At 41.6% G+C, this 22,055-nt stretch overlaps 3 protein-coding genes across 3 annotated transcripts; 2 read left to right on the forward strand and 1 right to left on the reverse strand.

Moving 5' to 3' along the window:
• Positions 1-807: 807 nt before the first annotated feature.
• Positions 808-9,254, forward strand: ddx41 (DEAD (Asp-Glu-Ala-Asp) box polypeptide 41). Its single transcript, XM_078260904.1, has 17 exons — positions 808-976; positions 1,789-1,884; positions 2,350-2,500; positions 3,961-4,035; positions 4,143-4,203; positions 4,274-4,410; positions 4,528-4,600; positions 4,696-4,849; positions 5,074-5,210; positions 5,481-5,643; positions 6,038-6,169; positions 6,284-6,355; positions 6,455-6,551; positions 6,888-7,037; positions 7,175-7,246; positions 8,580-8,690; positions 8,890-9,254. Exons 1-17 carry the CDS (start codon positions 950-952, stop codon positions 9,024-9,026), a joined length of 1,845 nt encoding a protein of 614 aa, XP_078117030.1. The 5' UTR covers positions 808-949; the 3' UTR covers positions 9,027-9,254.
• A 75-nt stretch (positions 9,255-9,329) lies between these two features.
• On the forward strand, positions 9,330-19,064 carry dok3 (docking protein 3). Its single transcript, XM_078260905.1, has 5 exons — positions 9,330-9,660; positions 13,062-13,364; positions 13,661-13,754; positions 14,562-14,749; positions 16,052-19,064. Exons 1-5 carry the CDS (start codon positions 9,604-9,606, stop codon positions 16,931-16,933), a joined length of 1,524 nt encoding a protein of 507 aa, XP_078117031.1. The 5' UTR covers positions 9,330-9,603; the 3' UTR covers positions 16,934-19,064.
• Positions 17,853-18,551, reverse strand: atoh1b (atonal bHLH transcription factor 1b). The gene has a single exon (XM_078260906.1). It carries the CDS (start codon positions 18,549-18,551, stop codon positions 17,907-17,909), a length of 645 nt encoding a protein of 214 aa, XP_078117032.1. The 3' UTR covers positions 17,853-17,906.
• Positions 19,065-22,055: the final 2,991 nt, after the last annotated feature.

Here is a 22,055-nt window from a genome sequence, read left to right on the forward strand (position 1 = left end):
TGCCATCTGTAGATGAAAGTCCTTTACCACGGTTTTCTCACTCTTAAACTGTTCTTTTAACCCCCTATATCCCAGCAGTGACAGGTACACCAGTGTGCAATGTTCATTTTAACATTGGAACCATCACACATTGTTTGGCACAGTTAATGTCGATGCTTGTACATATTGAGTGATTATTTTGGGCCCTTTTGAGCCTTTTCATGCATTTCTGGGGGCTGTGTGTGTGTGTGAGATATATTTTCAATCATACTACTCTTTTCCCTGTACTGTGACCTTGGTGGCACCCTGTACCTCAGCTAGCCTATCTTAGTCCAAGTCTTTTTCATCTTTTGATTGGAAATACCACTGAAGAGTTGATACCTTTTGGACAAGGGCCTTGAGATTTACACCAGTACCCATGTTTTTAGTTGATGGCATTCATTGAGGTGGATACTTTCTTTCCTGAATCTGTGCTGAGATTTAGTTTTCATATAACATCTCTGATGCTTCCCAGGTTATATTCAATTAGAGAAGATTATCTTAATGTTTCGAATGTAGATTTATACTATATCAACAATAGCCAAGTGTATGTTGGCTTGTTTTCTTCTTTTTTTTAAATTCACTTTTGATACTGTGAAAAAATCTTTCGTTCAGAAAGATTAAAAACAATACAGTTTTGACAAAAAAAATAAAGTGTGGTGTTTGCTTTCTAAGTTTTATCTATTTGGTTTAGTTTCCATGATATACAGTTTGCACGAGCTGCGTTCTCGAAGACCAGACTGTCGCTTTGAAATGCAGCGTCTCGCTAAGGTTTGACCCTTCCAGCGTTCCGTACAGTATCAAAGCTTCCTGTGTTGTGAAAACATGTGTATTAGCTAGGTCTATTTATTGAATTGTGGGTAGCGTATTTGATCAACAACGTCGTGGCTTTAGCTAGTACATAGAGAACGTTACTGTATTCATAAATAAAATGGAAAACGAAAATCGACCCCAAAAGGTAAGTTAGCTAGCTAAGCGTATACTATCGTTCACAGTGTTGAGGTTACACTAGCTAATGTTAGCTAACCCTAGCTAAAGTTAGCAAGCTAGTCAGCCTTAACGTTAGGGTCTTTAACACTCATCCCATGCATACTGTTATCTATTCACAGTTAAACTCATTGGAACAGGCCAATGTAGAGAGTTGAAATGTTTGAATAATATGGGATTTTATATGAATGTGTAATGTAAACCGTGTTCGGTAAAACTCCACGGTCAACTAACGTTAACGTTAGCCATAATAATGCAGTACGTAATGGTGACGTTTGTATTAACTTGAAAGTCTACTCCGAACATAACTAGCTAGCTAACGTTGCCTGCATTTCTATTAGCGTTAAATATAAAAGTGCTTGAGTTCATTCATAACATTCTGAGGTTGAACGCAGAGCAGCTAAAAAACCGCGCCATGGTCTTTAAATTGTAACGTTAGGCTAACGTTAAGTGTGGACATAATGATGCTTTTGGTAATCGGATGTGAAGGTGGGAGACTTGAGGAGTCCTGTGACGCTTCGTCCCTTCACATTTTCATGATGAGACTATTCACATAACTTGTTTGTTTGAACATCTAATATATCTGTCAAAATCCTGTTGCCATACTGTTCAAATATGTATCCAGGTGGCACTTGCCAATGATGTCGGCATATACAGATTAATCACATCCGAGATCTGTATGATATTACATTGTGGTAATCTTCAGTACCATTGCATGTTTGATCTGCGTATAAAACAGAGGGTAAACCAAGAGATAATACTACTGATAATGTGTTTGTACAGAGATCCCATGGGGAGGATGAAAGGTCTGGCTCAGAAGGATCAGAGGATGATGATTATGTTCCTTACGTTCCAGTCAAAATAAGAAAACATCAAATGGTAAGTTATTGTGCACCGTCCTGTTTTGACACTTGAGAAGTTAGTAAGGATACGCCAATCCGATCCACCGGTTCGGTGTCGGTGCCAAGACCTCATTAAGCGGATTAGGTATGTAGGTCCGACAACCTTGAGTTTCATGTAGTGAACTATATAGATTTAACATTTTGGAACAAAATACCACAAAGAATCTGCATTGCCAGATACCCTGAGTTGAGGTATCGGAATAAGTATCAGGAGAGGAACAAGTGTAAACGGTGCATCCCTGATTAGTGGTATACGGTCAGTTTAACATAGATTTGTCTTGAGGAAGCTAACATTCAGATTACTGTTACAATTGTGTATATATAGATTTTTTTTTTTTTTTTAATACAATTGTATTTTCATTTTCCAAATGTACACCAACATCACATTCTGTTGCCACATATTCAAATTAAATGTTTTTGTTTTAAAACGTCTAACGCACAGATACAGAAGATGTTACGTCTGCGAGGAAAGGCAGTGGACGAGGAGCAGAAGGACAGTGGGGAGGAGCAGAGAGATGAGGACGAGGGTCTTGGTCCACGCTCCAATGTCAGTCTCCTTGACCAGCATCAGCACCTCAAAGAAAAAGCAGAAGGTATCCAGTTTAAGCACAACCCACTCTGGATTATGATCAGTGTTGTAATGTAACGAAGTACAAATACTTTGCTACTGTACTTAAGTAGAATTTTCACGTATCTGTATTTTACTTCGTTATTTATATTTCTGTAAAACTTTTACTTCTTCTTACTTACTCCACTACATTTCCTAAATAAAATGTTTACTTTTACTCCACTACATTTCCCCTAAGCATCTTAGTTACTCGTTACTACAAAATAAAATCAGAAGAAATTTGTTACACTGGAAAAAAGCAGGTTTGGCGAATCATTGCTCCTAAATTGCCAAGATAATGCACCCTCCATCCCAGTTGGTGACCTAATGCCTGTTTGTTGCTAAGCGGCAAAAAAAAAAAATACATAGGCCAAAACTAAAGAAGAAGCGAAGGAAGCATAATGACTGATAGTGTCATGGAAGCACCTGGTGCAGGTTCTGCTGCCATGGAAACAGATGATGACCACCCCGATGACAGTGGTGATAAAGATAACGTTACACACCTTTGGCCATAAAGTTCATAATCAGAAAATTACTTTTGATACTTAAGTACAGTACGTTTTAAATCCATTAAAGGTCCTATGACATGGTGCTCTTTGGATGCTTTTATATAGACCTTAGTGGTCCCCTAATACTGTATCTGAAGTCTCTTTTATATAGACCTTAGTGGTCCCCTAATACTGTATCTGAAGTCTCTTTTATATAGACCTTAGTGGTCCCCTAATACTGTATCTGAAGTCTCTTTTATATAGATCTTAGTGGTCCCCTAATACTGTATCTGAAGTCTCTCTCCCGAAATTCAGCCTTGGTGCAGAATTACAGCCACTAGAGCCAATCCCACAATGAGCTTTCCTTAGGATGTGCCATTTCTGTGTCTGTAGCTGTTGAGGAGGAGAGAAGGGGAGGGGGGGGGTGGGGTGTGTGACCTTGACCATCTGCCACTTTGCTCGTTTGAAAGCCATGATGTCTCTCTCTCATGGGTGGGCCAAATTCTCTGGGTGGGCAAAGCAGAGAAAGGGGAGGTAACCTTCCTCCTTTTGACGTCATAAGGAGAAGATTCCAGATCGGCCCATCTGAGCTTTCATTTTCTCAAAGGCAGAGCAGGATACCCAGGGTTCGGTTTACACCTATCACCATTTCTAACCACCGGTGGACCATAGGCAGGCTGGGAGAACACACATTAATGTTAAAAAACCTCATAAAGTGAAATGTTCATGCCATGGGACCTTTTTTAAGACTTTTATTCAAGTAATATTCTAAAAGGAGACTTTAACTTCTCCCTAAGTAATTTTTTGGTAAGATACTTGTACTTTTACTCAAGTATTGCTTTCAAGTACTATATACAAGACTGATTATGATTGGTGTTGTTATTATCATACTGCTCATTAGATATTACCATATTAGGTCAGTGATATCTCACCTGCTGTATGTTTTTGCATATTACAGCCCGTAAGGAGTCCGCCAAGGAGAAGCAGCTGAAAGAGGAAGAGAAGATTCTTGAGAGCGTTGCAGAGGGCAGAGGTAAAACAATAGTGCTGTCAAGAATTATTAATCAGATATACCTTGATAAAATTACAGTTTGTGCAGAATGTTCTAAACTTTTAATCTTTTGATCTGTCCTCAATCAGCTCTAATGTCTGTAAAAGAAATGGCCAAAGGGATCATATATGATGATCCCATAAAAACAAGGTAAGTTCTTGATCAGTGTATTCCATTTTTAATATATATACTTTTCATTTAACCTGGATGTTCTTTATAGCTGGAAGGCACCGCGCTACATCCTGAATATGCCAAAGACCCGACATGAGCGCGTCAGGAAGAAGTTTCACATCCTTGTTGATGGAGACGGAATCCCTCCTCCAATCAAAAGCTTCAGGGAGATGAAGCTTCCACCAGGTTACAACACACTCCCTCTCTCCCACGCGTGAAAAACACATTGTGTGCCTGTGCGAGGCCTTCAGTGGTCCCATGTGATTAACAACTGGCAAATGAATCTGTTTGTTGTTTTTGCAGCAATCCTAAAAGGTTTGAAAAAGAAGGGAATTGTGCATCCCACGCCAATTCAAATTCAAGGAATCCCTACAGTGTAAGTACAGGAAATGGACATATGCTATACAACCAGACTGTGAGTTATGTTAAGTACGTGTGAACGGTTCATGAATTTACAGTGTGTGTCTGTAGTCTGTCAGGTCGGGACATGATTGGCATAGCCTTCACTGGTTCTGGGAAGACTTTGGTCTTCACTCTGCCAATCACCATGTTTGCGCTGGAGCAGGAGAAAAGGCTGCCTTTCTTTAAGAGAGAGGGACCATATGGACTCATCATCTGTCCTTCAGTAAGACACACACGACAAACCCACTTCATTGATGATGCAGCTTGAAATACAGCATAAAGCCTGATTGGTGGTTCCAAAAATAAACGCAGTATTTCTTACTGTTTGCACTTCAGACAGATTGCATTTACTGTGAGCAGCTTTTCTTTTTTTTTCTTTTTTTTCTCTTTTGTTTTGTGTGTGCAACTAAGCATATCTGATTTGAATACCTTTTCCTTTCACTCCAGCGAGAGTTGGCGAGGCAGACTCACGGCATCATCGAGTACTACTGCAAGCTGCTGGAGGAGGAAGGAGCTCCTCAGCTGCGCACTGCCCTCTGCATCGGAGGAATGTCTGTCAAGGATCAGATGGAGGTAGTAAAACAGTAAGTAAGAGTGAAGATTCGTCTGAAAGGAATCTGTTTCAGTCTTCAATTCAGAACTTCAGCTTGAACTACTGCCACGCCAAAAAAATGCACGATGCAGCCACATTAAATCACTCAGGGCGGAACAAAATGGGCAAAAGTTCCAGACATAATGCATTACAGAAAGCATGCATATCACAAACATTTACCATGGCCATCTCAGAACCTAGGCACTAATACAATTGTATTGTATTTTAAAAATGCTGAATCTGTACCTCCTCTTGGTTATAGTGGTGTCCACATGATGGTTGCTACCCCTGGCAGACTGATGGACTTGCTGCAGAAGAAGATGGTGAGTCTGGACATCTGCCGCTACTTGGCTCTGGATGAGGCTGATAGGATGATTGACATGGGCTTTGAGGAAGACATCAGAACCATCTTCTCCTATTTCAAGGTGAGTTTTCGGGGCATTTTTTTTTTCCCTCCTGGTTGTCAAAGCCCTGGTTGGACAAATTCACCACTCAATGGGATATCATTGGTCTTCCCCTCTGATTTTCCCACTGAAAAGCTATGTTGGCATTTCATGCAGCTCCTCTTCCAGAATAAAGCTTCATTTTCTGTCTGTAACGGTAGTTGAAATAGTTTTTAACACGGTCCTGATGCTTTAAGCAGTAGCACATTTCGTCATCACTTAAGCACTCAGCATAGTTGGCCCATTAGTCCATCTTCCAGCTGCTGGGCTCAGTCAGTTGTAGCTGAATGTTGTATTTATTTCTCAAACAAAAATATTGTGTGTGCCTTGTCTTTTTGAGGCTATCAGACATGGGATGTGTTATTTCTTTATCTAGGGACAAAGGCAAACCCTGCTTTTTAGCGCCACTATGCCCAAGAAGATCCAGAACTTTGCCAAGAGTGCGCTGGTCAAACCTATCACTATCAACGTAGGCAGGGCCGGAGCTGCCAGCTTGGATGTCATCCAGGTATGTTTATTTGTCACTGAAAGAGGTTTTCTGCCTTAGTCGGGGGGATTTATTGAATTCAATTTACAAACTCACTCATATAAAAATAATAAATGTGTGTTTGTGTGTGTGCAGGAAGTGGAATACGTCAAAGAGGAGGCCAAGATGGTGTACCTGCTTGAGTGTCTCCAGAAAACACCACCTCCTGTCAGTATTTCCACGTTATGACATTGACATGACATATACCAAAAGTCCGTAACTCAAACATGTCAAATGTTACAAAATATTTCCTGTTCATATCAACAGGTACTGATATTTGCTGAGAAGAAGGCCGATGTAGATGCCATCCATGAGTATCTCTTGCTAAAAGGAGTAGAAGCGGTGGCCATCCATGGAGGAAAAGGTGCGCCGAGCTCTGTTCTTATCTTTAAAGTACATAGCAATCAGTACATAGTGATAGTGCCTGCAGAGGATTACTGTATTTGGAGGAACCCAACCCAGCATCACGTTTCAGAGCACTTATTATATGTACACAGCCTTACTCTTCAACTTTGTTGTAGTTGCTCATCATTACCACCAGATGCCATCCTGCTTGCAAATGTCACCGTTTCTGCTTCACACTTTCTTTAACATTTCCATGAAACTGAAAGCATTGCCGACACTTTTCTCACATTTTCCATTTGTCATTGTCTTGCGAAATATGGTTTATGTTGAAATATTTTGTTGATTTACTTTGCAGATCAGGAGGAAAGAACAAAAGCCATCGAGGCATTTAAAGAAGGAAAGAAAGATGTCTTAGTTGCCACAGACGTTGCCTCCAAGGGTCTGGATTTCCCAGCTATACAGCATGTAGTGAATTATGACATGCCGGAGGAGATAGAAAACTATGGTGTGTGTGTGTGTGTGTGTGTGTGTGTGTGTACGTACATATATATATAATATAGTTCAGTGACGTATGGCCTGGACTTCTTAAAATTGGTACAGCGTTTTTGCTCAGGCTGGTTTGGTGAAATTGTCTCGTTTCAGTCCATAGAATCGGAAGAACTGGAAGATCAGGCCAGACCGGTATTGCCACTACATTCATCAATAAAGGCTGTGGTAAGAAAAATACCAATCAAGACAAACCTCTAATTCATTTCTGCATTGGAGTAGTGATTTTCGGAATATCATTATAGTGAATTTAGTCAGCATAATTCAGTGTTAAATGACAATAAGTTAAAGGAGACCTATGATATACTAGTGTCAGGTTCATGCTTGTATTTTTCTGTTTTTACTAGAACATGTTTACATGCTTTAATGTTCAAAAAGACATTTTCTCATACTGCTCATGGCTGCTGCACCTTATATTCACCCTGGACGTATAATAAGAACTAGATACAGCGCTCAAGGCAGAGCCTCGTTCATTTCTATAAGAGTTGCTCAGTGGCGCAGGGAGGCAAAACCAGTTATAAAATGACCCGGGTCATCGGCACTGCTTCCGCACTGTGCGGCCCATAGAGCAGGCCCACTAGAGACGTCCGCTAACCTTGAATGGGGATTAAGTGATTTAATCGTGCGGCTCTTCTGGACTTTCCAAATGTTATCGGACCAAATGGATCAAATTCTGATAGTGAATTGTTTGGCGGGGGGTTGTGATGCCCAAAACATGTATCCACTGATTTACAGACGTCTCTTTTGCCTTGTACTGTAAGTCTATGGGCAAAAGTCTTTTTCAGCCGGGAGTTGAAATTCCACAGTTTGCCCACTATGTTTAATTTGCTTCAAAGTCCAGTGCATTTCCTGGGGCCCCTCTGTCTGTGATGCTCTGTTGGAGTGCCTGTCTCTCAAAGAAGCCTAGTCTGCTCTGATTGGTCAGCATTTCCGGATCTCTGGAGTCTACGCGTCTGTGCTCTGCTGTCGATGTCTCTGTACAGTCCGTTACAGTCCGGGACTGACTACAGCAGTGCATAGTGGGACTTTATACGGTGAAAAATCACCAATAACGGTTCTAAACCAAATATTACTCAACCAGACATGTTCCACCAGGAATGTCATTGGCAGCCAAGATTACTGCTTTCCCTGGCGCTGGCTATAGCTACATTTAGTTAGCACTGGATTGTAACTATATATAGCAGCACTTTCTGCTGTCAAAAATCACCAACTAAGGCACATGTGCAGTGTATGTGATGTAAGTGGTGCGGTAGCGTTCCTGGAGCAGATGACCACTTTTAGAAAAGCGTGTCAAACCAAGCAGAGTGTAGGAAAAAAAAAAACCCAGAGCGTTCAAAACAGTGTGAAATCTGAGGTTTTAGCTCACAGGGATTTCTTTTAAATATGTATACCTCATTATCTGAAGCTTTGGCCACGTTTATTATGAGCATCCGTAACATTACGACAGAAAATGAGGAAAGGCAAGTCTATTTTAACATTATGTGTACGTCTTTCCCCATAGATGAGTCCGTGTTGATGGACCTTAAAGCTCTGCTAGTTGAAGCCAAGCAGAAGGTTCCTCCAGTCCTCCAGGTGCTCCAGACAGGAGACGAGACCATGCTGGACATCGGAGGTGAGTCGTTCACACCAAATCTAGTTCATATCTCCTGCTCTAGGCCTACATGCTCTCCATTTATGGGTTACTCTCATTTTCTTAGTTTTTCCTTTTTAAACGTCGCTCTAACCTGATCTGGTCTTCTCATCTCAAATTCACAGAAGTGTGGAGTGTTTGCAAACCCTTTGTGACATACCTGATTCTCATGTTTTCACAGGAGAGAGGGGCTGTACATTCTGCGGCGGTCTGGGTCATCGTATTACAGACTGCCCTAAATTGGAGGCCATGCAGACCAAGCAGGTCACCAACATTGGACGGAAAGACTACCTGGCTCACAGCTCAATGGACTTCTAAGAGTTTTTGATTAAAGAGAAGATTCTCCTGTGTTAAACAGAAAATTTCTGACGAAATGGTACAGCTGTGTCACGGAACTGAACTAAGGAAGTGTATTTTTATCACCACCTGACATAGTTTGCAGGTTCATCAGATGAATTTTCTGCCCTTTTTTTTTGTCCTGGATGTGTAGACTTTGTAATATACATTTTTGATACTCCAATTGTAAATAAAAAACACTTATCTGTTGATCTTTTATGTTCTTATCTAGAAAAATACAAAGGTTTGGTACCGGTTTTGTATGGTGAGGAAGTTGCTAAAACGGACAGAATAATGTAAAGGGAAGTTTGACTCATGAAAACAGCAACACACAATGTACCCGTTGTTTTGCAACCTTTAAGTTGCAGATCAGAGATATCTTGACTTTCAGGAAGTCTAACCGCTCACACGTAGACAACAGAATGAAAGCTGCTGGTGATGTAAAGGAAACAATTTTTTAGTGGTGGAGAAAATCTAATTTGAACCTCCCTGTTTGTTACATCTTGACCACAGAGCATCAGGAACTAGAGTGAAAGATATACAGACAAGGCTTGCAAGTATGGATGTCATCTTCAAGGAAGGGAAGCTGTACCTTAGGGTGGTCAAGTTTGGAAAAGTAAGTTTTCTAGAAATTCAGTATCCTTGTGAAACGGTGATCATCGTGGCTGATTTTTATTTTTTTAGTCGATATGGCAACAGCTCGGTCAAAAATAGCGATGGTTTGCTTTCTTGAATTGCTTAGTTAAAATGAGCAAAGGCTCAATTGATAAAGATTTTTCAGAGGTTTTATGTCTTAACTAGAACATATGCTATCCAAACTCATTGCAATGACAAATGAATTACTCTCTGAATATCAACCTTGAGTAAACAATACAGTGAGTTAAAGAGTGCACTACATCATTTTTTTCAGTGTTGTAAGTCAATTTCAGTTTTGAAAGTCTAAATATCCCGGCACTTTAGATGACACACAGCAGATTAAACAAGGTTTTGCAGAATTTATGAAACTGCATTTAAGGAACTGCCCTTAAGGAACCTATTTTTTTAAATGCCCCTTAAGATGTTCAATGTGGTTGGTAACTCTGTAAAGTCATGCAAGTAAGCGATCCTTATACTTTATACTCCAATATACTATTGTACTTATACTGTACTTATATGTGAAATAGAGTCATGCTATTGTTCAGGCAAATGTGGAGAGGATTCTTTTAAGATACAAATCGTAAATATTTTCACAATCATTTTTAACTGCAGGAAATTCATTGTTACTAATTCCACCCATGTCTGTGTCTCATCAGGTAATCTTAATATAATTCCATAGCAGCTGTATATTCAGATTGACTTCAATGGTGAAAATCTGGTGTTGGTTCTCCCTTATTAGATATTAATTATTAATAAGTGAGGCTGCTCACATATGTATTACACATGTGTTTTGCTGACTATTTCAGTCACTAGTTAGATCGTATCTGTGCCTAATTTTAGTAATATGAGAATACAGTGTTCAAATTCAATTTAATGTGCTATTCTGATTCATAAAAATCTTAAAATACTGGTCTTTAGATAATGTGGACACTTAAGGTGTGACAAATCCTATTTTGGATCAATATGATTTGGTGTGTGAAAATCCCTTCAGTGTGGTTTGTTCTCAATCTGAAATTAGCTACAGATTGACACATGGCTATTTTTTCTTGAAAACACCTTTTGCTAAATTCAAGAAGGAGCAGTATGACAGCAATGCACAGAGGACCACATCTACTTGATTTTTGTTAAAAACACTAAATAATCAAAATTAATAAACTTTAAACATGTCAAACAAAGAGATTAATCATTATGTGCTTCACAACATATATATAATTATATATACACAGTGGGGCAAAAAAGTATTTAGTCAGCCACCAATTGTGCAAGTTCTTCCACTTAAAAAGATGAAAGAGGCCTGTAATTTTCATCATAGGTACATTTTAACTATGAGAGACAAAATGAGAAAAAGAAATCCAGAAAATCACATTGTAGGATTTTTAATGATTTTATTTGCAAATTCCTCGGGAAAATAAGTATTTGATCACCTACAAACCAGCAAGATTTCTGGCTCTCACAGACCTGTAACTTCTTCTTTAAGAGGCTCCTCTGTATTAATGGCACCTGTTTGAACTTGTTATCAATATAAAAGACACCTGTCCACAACCTCAAACAGTCACACTCCAAACTCCACTATGGCCAAGACCAAAGAGCTGTCAAAGGACACCAGAAACAAAATTGTAGACCTGCACCAGGCTGGGAAGACTGAATCTGCAATAGGTAAGCAGCTTGGTGTGAAGAAATCAACTGTGGGAGAAATTATAAGAAAATGGAAGACATACAAGACCACTAATAATCTCCCTCGATCCGGGGCTCCACGAAAGACCTCACCCCGTGGGGTCAAAATGATCACAAGAACGGTGAGCAAAAATCCCAGAACCACACGAGGGGACCTAGTGAATGACCTGCAGAGAGCTGGGACCAAAGTAACCAAGGCTACCATCAGTAACACACTATGCCGCCAGAGACTCAAATCCTGAAGTGCCAGACGTGTCCAGGCCCGTCTGGAGTTTGCTAGAGAGCATTTGGATGATCCAGAAGAGGATTGGGAGAATGTCATATGGTCAGATGAAACCAAAATAGAACTTTTTGGTAAAAACTCAACTCGTCGTGTTTGGAGGGGAAAGAATGCTGAGTTGCATCCAAAGAACACCATACCTACTGTGAAGCATGGGGGTGGAAACATCATGCTTTGGGGCTGTTTTTCTGCAAAGGGACCAGGACGACTGATCCGTGTAAAGGAAAGAATGAATGGGGCCATGTATTGTGAGATTTTGAGTGAAAACCTTCCATCAGCAAGGGCATTGAAGATGAAACGTGGCTGGGTCTTTCAGCATGACAATGATCCCAAACACACCGCCCGGGCAACGAAGGAGTGGCTTCGTAAGAAGCATTTCAAGGTCCTGGAGTGGCCTAGCCAGTCTCCAGATCTCAACCCCATAGAAAATCTTTGGAGATAGTTGAAAGTCCGTGTTGCCCAGCGACAGCCCCAAAACATCACTGCTCTAGAGGAGATCTGCATGGAGGAATGGGCCAAAATACCAGCAACATGTGTGTGAAAACCTTGTGAAGACTTACAGAAAACGTTTGACCTCTGTCATTGCCAACAAAGGGTATATAACAAAGTATTGAGATGAACTTTTGTTATTGACCAAATACTTATTTTCCACCATAATTTGCAAATAAATTCATTAAAAATCCTACAATGTGATTTTCTGGATTTTTTTTTTTTCTCATTTTGTCTCTCATAGTTGAAGTGTACCTATGATGAAAATTACAGGCCTCTCTCATCTTATTAAGTGGGAGAACTTGCACAATTGGTGGCTGACTAAATACCACCCCCCTTTTTGCCCCACTGAATAACTAGGGATATAATCATGAATAAGAAACTGTAGCAGCAATAAAACACAAAGGAAATGACACTTTAGGTAAAAGCAAGTTAGACAATAAATAAAAAAAATATAAATACATTTAAAAAAAATCAGTTATAAGACAGGTCGGTAAAAGTTTACAGGGAGGCTGTTCTGAAGTATGTGTGTGTGGGGGGGGGGGATGAACTAAAAGCAGCGTCACTGAGTTCATTCATAAGATCATCTGAAAACAATGACAAGCATTTTGAAATAAGTTCTGTTACTGTTGCAAGGCAGTAAGATAAGTTCCAGTAAGATGAGTTTCTCTCTTTTGGCTCCTACTCCTCCTAATAACCATGATCTCTCTGTTATCCGTCAACTGTAGAAATGTTTGAGCCATCCAGTCAAATGATTTTTTTAAACAATGTCAGCAGGGCTCAGATCATCACATGAAGCAGAAATGTAAGCTGCGTGTCATCTGCATAACAATTAGGGACAGATGCCATACTTGCTAATGTTAAAATAACATACAAATATATACCATTTAAGGACCTATTAACAGTCACTTCCATTTCCCCTCTGTAATCTACTACAGAAAACATGGAGGAAAGTATCGGTGATGCTATTTAAGCCCAGCGCCATGGGGGTCGGGCGGTTGGAGCTCTCGACTGTACTTGATAACAATGCTGCTACTGACCACAGGAAAGTCGGTCGGTATAAAACACCTGAAAGAAAAGTGGTGCGGCTAAGTGACTGCCTCAGTGTCATCCCTGCGCCAAAGGAGTCTTGCCCTTCCGGGTGCACTGCCTTCTACTTACACACCATTCGGTGCACCTATACCCTGGCCTCCACGACAAGCCAGGACTGGCTAAGTGCCCTCTGTCTTCTGGCCTTCCAGGTATTTCACAACTCTCCTCATGACCAGGGCACCTTTCCCCTTCTTCTTTTTTATATCAGGAGTAGTGTTATAATTTGGGAAAGGTGGTGATAAACATTACCCACAATCAGACATAGAGAGATAGCACAATGAGGAAGTTAATACAATATCTGTAACTTCTGTCTCTTCACTTCTCTAATTTTTGTGCTTGCACAAGCTATGTTTTTTCTTGTGTCTTACCTCTTTGAAGTCATAAAACAGCGATAAGAGTTTGGTGTACACTCCATGTAATGTTTGCCATGCCACTGTGTTTACAGAAGGATTCTGGGGAATCAGACAAAGGGGCTTTCGAGAGAGGAAATGGCTTGACCATGGAGGACAATGACCTTTACTCATCTTGGAAAGCTGCCGGTAATGCTCGTCAGTCTGCAGGCGCCAGCTGATCAGTCAACAAACAATCGAAAATAACATTCGGTTTAGTGGGTGCCAGCTGAAGTGGTTCTCATCAGAAACCAGCATAAACTGTATTCTTCTCTCCTACCAGGGGATGAATTTAAAGGATTATTTAAGTATTTATAGCATGTTGACCAAGGTGACCGTTGAGACATGCTACCATTGCTAAAGGGGAACGTATGGAAATTATTAGTGGGGGAGAGTGGGTCAGAGAAGGGGGAGGGTATTGTCATTTTTCTTTTGGCTAAAAGTAGTAAACTTCAAAACAATTGTAAAAAACTGAAACCTTTAACAAGGTTGTGAGAGTTAATTGGAAAATGTATCCTAATAAAGGTAAAAGACCGTGAAGAAGCTAACAGTGTGGTTTAAATGTCATGGCATCATTATCATAAATTCAAGGCTTCAGCAGAAACCTTGAATATGAGCAGTAGCTAAAGCCACTAATTTATTCAAACATGAACGACAGAATGTAATATTGTCAGCAAACTCTGGCTAACACACATTCATTTCTTTTTATTTCCTAATGGATTACACTTCTCCTAAAACAAAATCCAGGCAGTTCAGTCACACAGAGAGATTAGTAGAATGCAAGCAATTTCAACTCAGCCTTTTTCTGTATGAGAATATATTTGCTGTATTCCCTTTGCGGATATATTGCTGCACAGACCTTGAAAAATCTAGTACTTTCATGTGTAGTCATGCTGCACTAACCTGTGTGCTATGATGTTTTAAGTGACAAATATTTTCATGTCTTCTCATGTTTAGATCTGACCCTTCCTCCAAACCAGTACCAAGTGACTGTCCAGAGCACAGAGGCATCCAGGAGGTGCAAGTTGTCTGGAGAGTATCTGATCTCCCCAGAAAAAGAGGCTGTGATACTGCTGGCCATCAATACTGGTCACATATTCTATCGCTGGCCCTATAGGCACTTACGGAAGTTTGGACAGGTTGAGGTAAAGTTCCTATGAATTGCCCTCTATTGGAAAGGATGCAAAAATGAATTCAAACTGCATCCCCATACTCACTAGAGGATGGATACCTGACCCGAGCCCGAAGGGACCTGATGGGCCGGGCCGGGTTCGGACAGATATTGAGAAATGATGTTCGGGTTCGGGTCGGGCTCGGTCACATCAGCGCGATAAGGCATTGAACATTTTAAATTTAAAACAGCTTATTATGTAGATAGCCAACAGCGCGCCTGTATTAACGTGCGCTTGTTGCCCCGTGTGCACTGATGCGCTCATTTGTTAAAATTTCCAAATGCCTCTCTAAAGTCTCTTAATAAAAGCGGGCTTTCTACACAAACAAACGTACATGTGTCATTAGTATGAGAAAAAAAATTGATTTTAACTGTGTCTGGCTCAGGTCGGGCTCGGACATAAATATCTTAATGCTTGTCGGGCTCGGGTCGGGTTCGGTTACTGCTCTGTCGGACGCGGGCCGGGCTCGGACAGAAAAATGCGTCCTGATCCGCACTCGAATACTCATGATACACCTGACATTCTGCTCAGATCAGTCACATAACTTTGAAGGTTACCCTTCTAATGTTTTCTATGGTTGGCAGCTGGTTAACTTAGCTTAGCACAAAGACTCGAAACGGGAGAAACAGCTAGCCTAGCTCTGTCCAAAAGTAACCTTATCAACCAACCAGCACTGCACGAAAACTGAAACTAAAACACGCACCACTATCATGTCTGTGGTAACTATTAGCTGCAGCCACCTGCCCATTAGCTAAGCTTAGCTTAGCACAAAGACTGTAAAACAAAGGGGAAACAGGCTCTGTCCAAAGGCAACTAAATCCACATACCAGCACCTCTAAAGGTCACTAATTACCACGTTACATATTGTTTGTTTATTCCGTACTAACACTAAAGTGTAAAAAACGACAAGTTACAGGTGAACTTGGACGGACGACGGCTAGCTATTTCCCCCCTTTTTCAGTCTTTGTGCTAAATTAAGCTAAGCTAAGCTAATGGGCAGGTGGCTCCAGCTAATAGTTACCACAGACACAGTGGTGCGTGTTACACTTTTTTTTTTTGCAGTGCTGGTTGGTTGATTTTGTTACCTTTGGACAGAGCTAGGCTAGCGGTTTCTCCCGTTTCCAGTCTTTGTGCTAAGCTAAGCTAATTTGCTGCTGGCTGTAGCTTCATATGTGTGTTATCAATTTTCTCATCTAGCTCTCAGAAAGAAAGCAAATAAAGATATTTGCAAAAATGCTATTCCTTTAAGATGCATGTTAATGTGTGTGATTGCAGGGTGGGTTCAGCATTGAAGCAGGCCGTTGCTGTGAGTCAGGAGAAGGAGTGTTCATCTTCCTGTCCAAACATGGTCTCCAGATCTTCCAGGCTATATCAAAGCAGTGCTCTGTGGAGAGGGGGTCCTCTGTCCAGCCACTCAGTCTCTATAGAAGATCAGCTGACGTGTCTCCTGTTATCCTCCCAACCACAACCAACTGGCCCTCTGGCGCCCCTGTCTGCAGTTCTGCAGATGTTTCTGATGACGGAGAGGACGAGTCTGCCAATCACTACTCTACTATTAATGACACCCCTGAACGAAAATTAAAGCGGCTATCTCTTGTTGAAATGTATCACTGTAAAAGCAAGGAGGATGTGGGAGAGGAAGATGAGGATGAACGGTGTCATTCCCTGGATGCTGTAGACCTGGACAATGTCATTGACGACAACATTTATTACAACCTAAGGAGAGCCACGCCTCCTATGATCAAATACGATGATCTCAAACCTGAGATAGACTCAGAGTGCATCTATTCGGATGTGAACATAATTGATTCTCCCTTAAATCCCCAGCTGCATCTCTTCTCGCCCCCCCTGCCTCCGCTTGTTCCCCAGCATCCTCCCTCAACCCTTCCCCAGTCTGTTCCCCTCGCCCAACTCAAGCCCCGATACCAGCGTCAGCCCCCTGCAAATAACTCCATCCAACCAGGGTACAATGCACAGGCACAGGCGGTGGATGACAAGAAGGAGATGGAGGAGGCCATCAGCTCCTCTACCCATGTTAACCCCACAGAGGCCCCTGGCAGTTTTAAACACAGGCTGGCAGAAATCATTTCTAAGGACCTGGCAAAGTTCCAGCCACCTCTTCCCTCCGGAGCGGGCAGCACCACATTTTCTCAGTAGGCTATTAGTTAACAGACAGACTAGGAGGAGCAATTTTAACCATGATAGACTGTCATGAAGCATAATTAGGCTAGTTCCTTTTTTTCTTTGAAGTCCCCTCCGTTGGTAACATTAGGCATTAGATTTTGGCTTGCAGATGTTTGTATGTTTATATGTAACTTGTTGTATGAAAAACGCATCTGGAATACATTTATTCTATGGATTGTTTTTGCAAAAAGAGGATTCAAGTATTGTTGTTCTTCACTGCTGGGATGTTAGAGAAGCTATATGTGCTGCAGTAGCCTATCTTTAATGGGACATTATTAGCTGATAAGCTGAATGAACACTTGGACTGTTTCATTGTGGGAATAGCTTTGAAGAAAAGTGTCCTTGTTACATTCAGCGAGTTAAACATCTCTGGAAATAGCTTCTTCTAGTTCATTTTATTCCTCGTTAACTCCCTTTCTTAAAGAGAATAAGTTGTTTTTTGTCACATACAACTCAACAGCTTTGCAGCAACTACTGCATTTTGGACAGTCCGCTTCACATAGTAGAAATAATGACATGTAACTCACCCTGACCAAAAAAATGAAATATACAATGCACACTCATGTCTTAAGCATATATTTATTGTAGCAAAACAATCCTCATAAAATACCCCATAGCTATACATAAATATCAAAATAATTGTTTTTTTAATTTAGACAAATGTCACTAATGACACTGGGAATGTCTTTAGTGATGGTTCAGGGCATAAAGTGCATTTAAAAAAAGGCCTCTGGGTGTTCATCCAGGCCTTAGGAAGTAAAGAATTCAAGATCTCAGTAGGTGTTTTTTCATTGGCAGTGCGTCATCTAAGCTATTAGAAATAACAGGAGAATATAGAGGACTATTTGATATGATCAACATGTCTACAAGCTGTAGTTTTTGGCTCTCCTGGTTCTTTCTATGACAGACACTCCGGCATTAACAGTGAGAATCAGTGGTTTCCTAGTTACTGTCTTACACTCAGACTTTCCTCCGTGTCACTGAGGTGCGAAGATTCCCCATCACTGCTGCTGTTGGAAGTCATTGATTGATTTGAACCCAAGTCAGTGAGAGAGTGAATCAGACTCCTCCTGGAGGTCTTGTCCGCTGCGCCTGGACGGGGACTCCTGCACTCCGGGTGAACCACACCGGTCAGCAGCTCCGACAGCTCAGTGATGTAAATCTGCGCCATTTGGAGGGTGTCATACTTGGACAACTTCCTCTCGTTTTCCAGCGAGGGGATGACGCTCCTCAGCTCGTCAAACGCTTGGTTGAGGCCGTGCATCCTTCTCCTTTCCCTGGCGTTGGCTGCGACGCGCCTGTGTTTCTGCGGGCCAAAGTGGCTCGCCTTGTCTCCCTCTGCTGCCTTGTCAGAGTCTGTCTCTGCGATGCCTGCAGCGGACACGCAGTCAGGAAGTTTACTCATTGGCACAAGTTTGTCCAGCGAGAGGCCCGCGTCTCCAGCGCCGTGTGCGTCCCTCCTGGAGAACGCATGAAGTGAATTAGAAGAAATCCAAGTCTTGGAGTTGATGTAGGGAATGTTGCGCTGCGGCAGCAGGGTGAAATCCTCTGGGTACTCCGGCCAGCTTGAAAGCTCTGCTTTTGCAGTCATCACGGCAATGGCCTGTGGTCGTGCACGGCAGTGAAAGGTCACACAGAAGAGTCTGGCTGATGCTGTCGCTCTCGTCTCTGGAGATGTTTGCACTGCGCCAGCAATTTATACAGCCTCCCCTCAGTCACCTTGGTGTCACTCCCAGCCCGCCGACAGCCCTGCAGCCTCAGGAGGCAGCAGCCAATCGCACAATCCCCTCTGACCCTGTCAACGAACAATTAGACAAAGCTCGACTTTTTTTCTCCTATTGTGCATTGTAACTCAATCACGAACTTGTTATTATCCTCACACAGGGGGGAGCCGAGAGTATTAATCATTTAAGAGCGTGGCTCATTTGTTTGAAAAGCTTAGGAAAAGGTGATCCTACTCTTGTTGAGTAAAGTCTGGTCCGCATGTCTGCTGGCGTTATTATTAGGCCTATAGTTCCCCAGAAATAATAAAAAAAAGTAACAAGTGTGCATGCCGAAGCTGTTCTTTAACATGTCGGCTATTAATAAACAACTTGTGCTTGCAGCTTTGACTTCTTGAGAGTTTTCTTCTCTTTTCCCACCTGAATTCATATTTTCCAGGTAGGCAATTTTAATTAATTATTTAAAAAGTTAAGCCCATCAGATATTTTGTAGCTACATTTGGTGTGTTAGACAGTTTCTCATCATGAGCAATGTAACTGACTCCTTCATCGGGTATGACCCTTGAGGGATCTGGCAGCGTTGAGGTTTGCTCTCAAACAAACAGTAGGTGGACAATCTTTCGCGGATTATTTGCAGAAGAATAATAAAACGAACAGGTGGAAGGCAAGTCCTGAGACACACCTGTCTATAACAGAGCTATAACTGATAAGTTGTCCGAAGGCGATTTATGAATCATTTAACAAGAAGGGTCAAATACGCCATAATGCAAAACGTTCCATTATTTCTATAATAATAAGTATGATTCCTATTGTTATTATTATAGCCTAACATATTATTTCCTAAGTGTGACCAAATCAAATCAGACGAAATTCATTTGGATTAGTCACGTGGCCCCTGTGCCTATCAGCTGGTGTCCCCTGGCACCTTACACACACACACACACACACACACACACACACACACACACACACACACACACACACACACACACACACACACATCTCTGTCACAACCAGTGTCACCCACGTCTCCCATATGCCGCGTGCAGCTACAACTCACAACTCAGAGCTTCCACACTGACACTCAGTGCTCTGACACAGGAGCTAATCCCTCATTAGGTCATCAATTACATGAGAGGAACCAGTTCAACATCCGCGCAGCGCCGGCCGGTGGGACATCTTAGATGTTGGGATGATGGCGACTTGGACACATTTAGCATTCAGTGCCCCTCTCTCTTCTTCTTCTTCTTCTTCTTCTTCTTCTTCTTCTTCTTCTTCTTCTTCTTCTTCTTCTTCTTCTTCTCTGTTTGTGTAGGCTATGTGTGTGTGTGTGTGTGTGTGTGTGTGTGTGTGTGTGTGTGTGTGTGTGTGTGTGTGTGTGTGTGTGTGTGTGTGTGCGTGTGTGACAGTCGGGGTCGAGGCACTGGTAAAGAAAATCACCGTGACCTGCCTCGCCGCCAGCAGTGTAATGAGGCCTGGTCTTAGTTGAATAAATCGGCACGCTCTCCATCCCGGGGTGTCCATTCATTTTTTTGGGCTACATGAATATTTCATTCCTTCAGCCCCACTTCCAGCGCAACAGCCTGCAACCCTGCGTGCAGGCTTTAAAAATGCGGCTGCATTTCCCATCTGGTGCGGGGCGTGAGCGGGGGAGTGGCAGAGAGGCCGAGGAGGTGTGAGGAACACTTCTCAGGTCAGCTTCTATATTGACCTCCTGCAAGAGAGAGACTGATGTCTCCCAGCAGTCAGGGAGGCGAAGGGAGGGGAGGCAGCAGGACTGTCAACTGGAGAGTTAGGGCAACTTTCAGTGCTGCTCCAAGCTGCCATGTTGGGGAGCTGTATGCAGTGGTGGAAGTAGCCACACTCAAAGCTTTTACTTCATACCACAGCGTAAACGTGCTCTGTTACAAGTAAAAGTCCTGCATTTAAAATCTTACTTAAGTAAAAGTACAAAAGTATTCCAAATTTAGCCTACTTAAAGTAGGCCTATATAAAAGTGAAAGTACTCTTGCAGAATGGCTAATTTCAGAATCATGTAGGCCTATTAATATTACTAGATACTAATTATTGATACATTAATGTGTTCATCACTTTTGAGTTGCATCTGGTAAAGGTGGAGCTATTTTTAATAACTGTATACACTGCTGGGTATAGCTTAACCTATAATAATAGCCCTATATCATAATATATTAGTTTATTTATAGTTTGGAAGATAAATCTGAAAAGTAACTAAAGCTGTCAAATAAATGTAGGGGCGTAAAAAGTACAACATTTTTCCTACAACATGTAGTGGATTAGAAGTATACGGTAGTATAAAATGGAAATACTCAAAGTACAATTAGGCCTACATGAAAATGATAGGCTACTTATGTATAATACTTGAGTAAATGTACTTACCAGTAGTTACATTCCACCACTGCTCATATGCAAAATTCTGCCCTCCCTTACAAGTGAAAGCGTTAACTGTAAATAATTTCCATATTTATTAAAAGGGGTAAACCATAATGCACTTACTTCATTACAAGTACAAGTCTGCATTTAAAATTGTACTTAAAGCAGCATGTTATGTTGTGGTTGGTGAAGGTGTAGCTCATCTTAACTGCTTTGAAATATTGTTGGGTCCTTTAATTTGTATCAGTGCATCATATTTTACAAACTGTAAGTCAAATCAGAATCTGCAAAGTAGCTTGTAACTATTGGCTCTTCAATAAATCTAGTGGAATAAAAAGCACAGTCCCCGTCCCCGTTCCAAAAGTAAAAGTTAACAGAGTAATCGCTGCATGAAACCCAGAACACACTCAAAATGGAACATAGATAGAGATTTCTGGCTCCTTGACTCTATGACTCATGATAAAACAGGAACAGGTAGGCTGTAAATACTGCTGACTGCAGCAGAATGTAAACAATTTGGATCAATTTGTTCACAGTAAGGACCTGTGTGTTCTTTGCCTTCAAGTGCTCCTTGTAAACTCCTTGAACAGGCTGTAGTGTCAGATTTAACATCACACAATGCAAAACAACAAACATTGTCAAATGTTGGCACAAAATGCCTCAGCAACCTCGCAACACCGTTTAAAGCCAATAATGGTTTGACAATATGTCACCAACTTGGCACCCAGAGCACGATAGACAACTGCAGCTGCCAGATGATGTTGGTGATGGACCTGGCAACAGCCCCAACAGTTTACTTTGACCCGTTCAAACCCTAAACCCAACCAGCCAATCACAGCAGCACCCTTTTGTGTCAACACATGCTCCATGGCTGCTATTTAACTCTTATTAACCATCCAAAGTTGTTACAGCACACACTGTAGGTGGTTGTAACTGGTTGAGTATGAGTAATGCCTCTCAACCAATCACACTGTTTGGTTGCA

Source organism: Sander vitreus, chromosome 10, assembly GCF_031162955.1.
Source record: "Sander vitreus isolate 19-12246 chromosome 10, sanVit1, whole genome shotgun sequence".
In the NCBI taxonomy this organism is placed as follows: domain Eukaryota; kingdom Metazoa; phylum Chordata; class Actinopteri; order Perciformes; family Percidae; genus Sander; species Sander vitreus.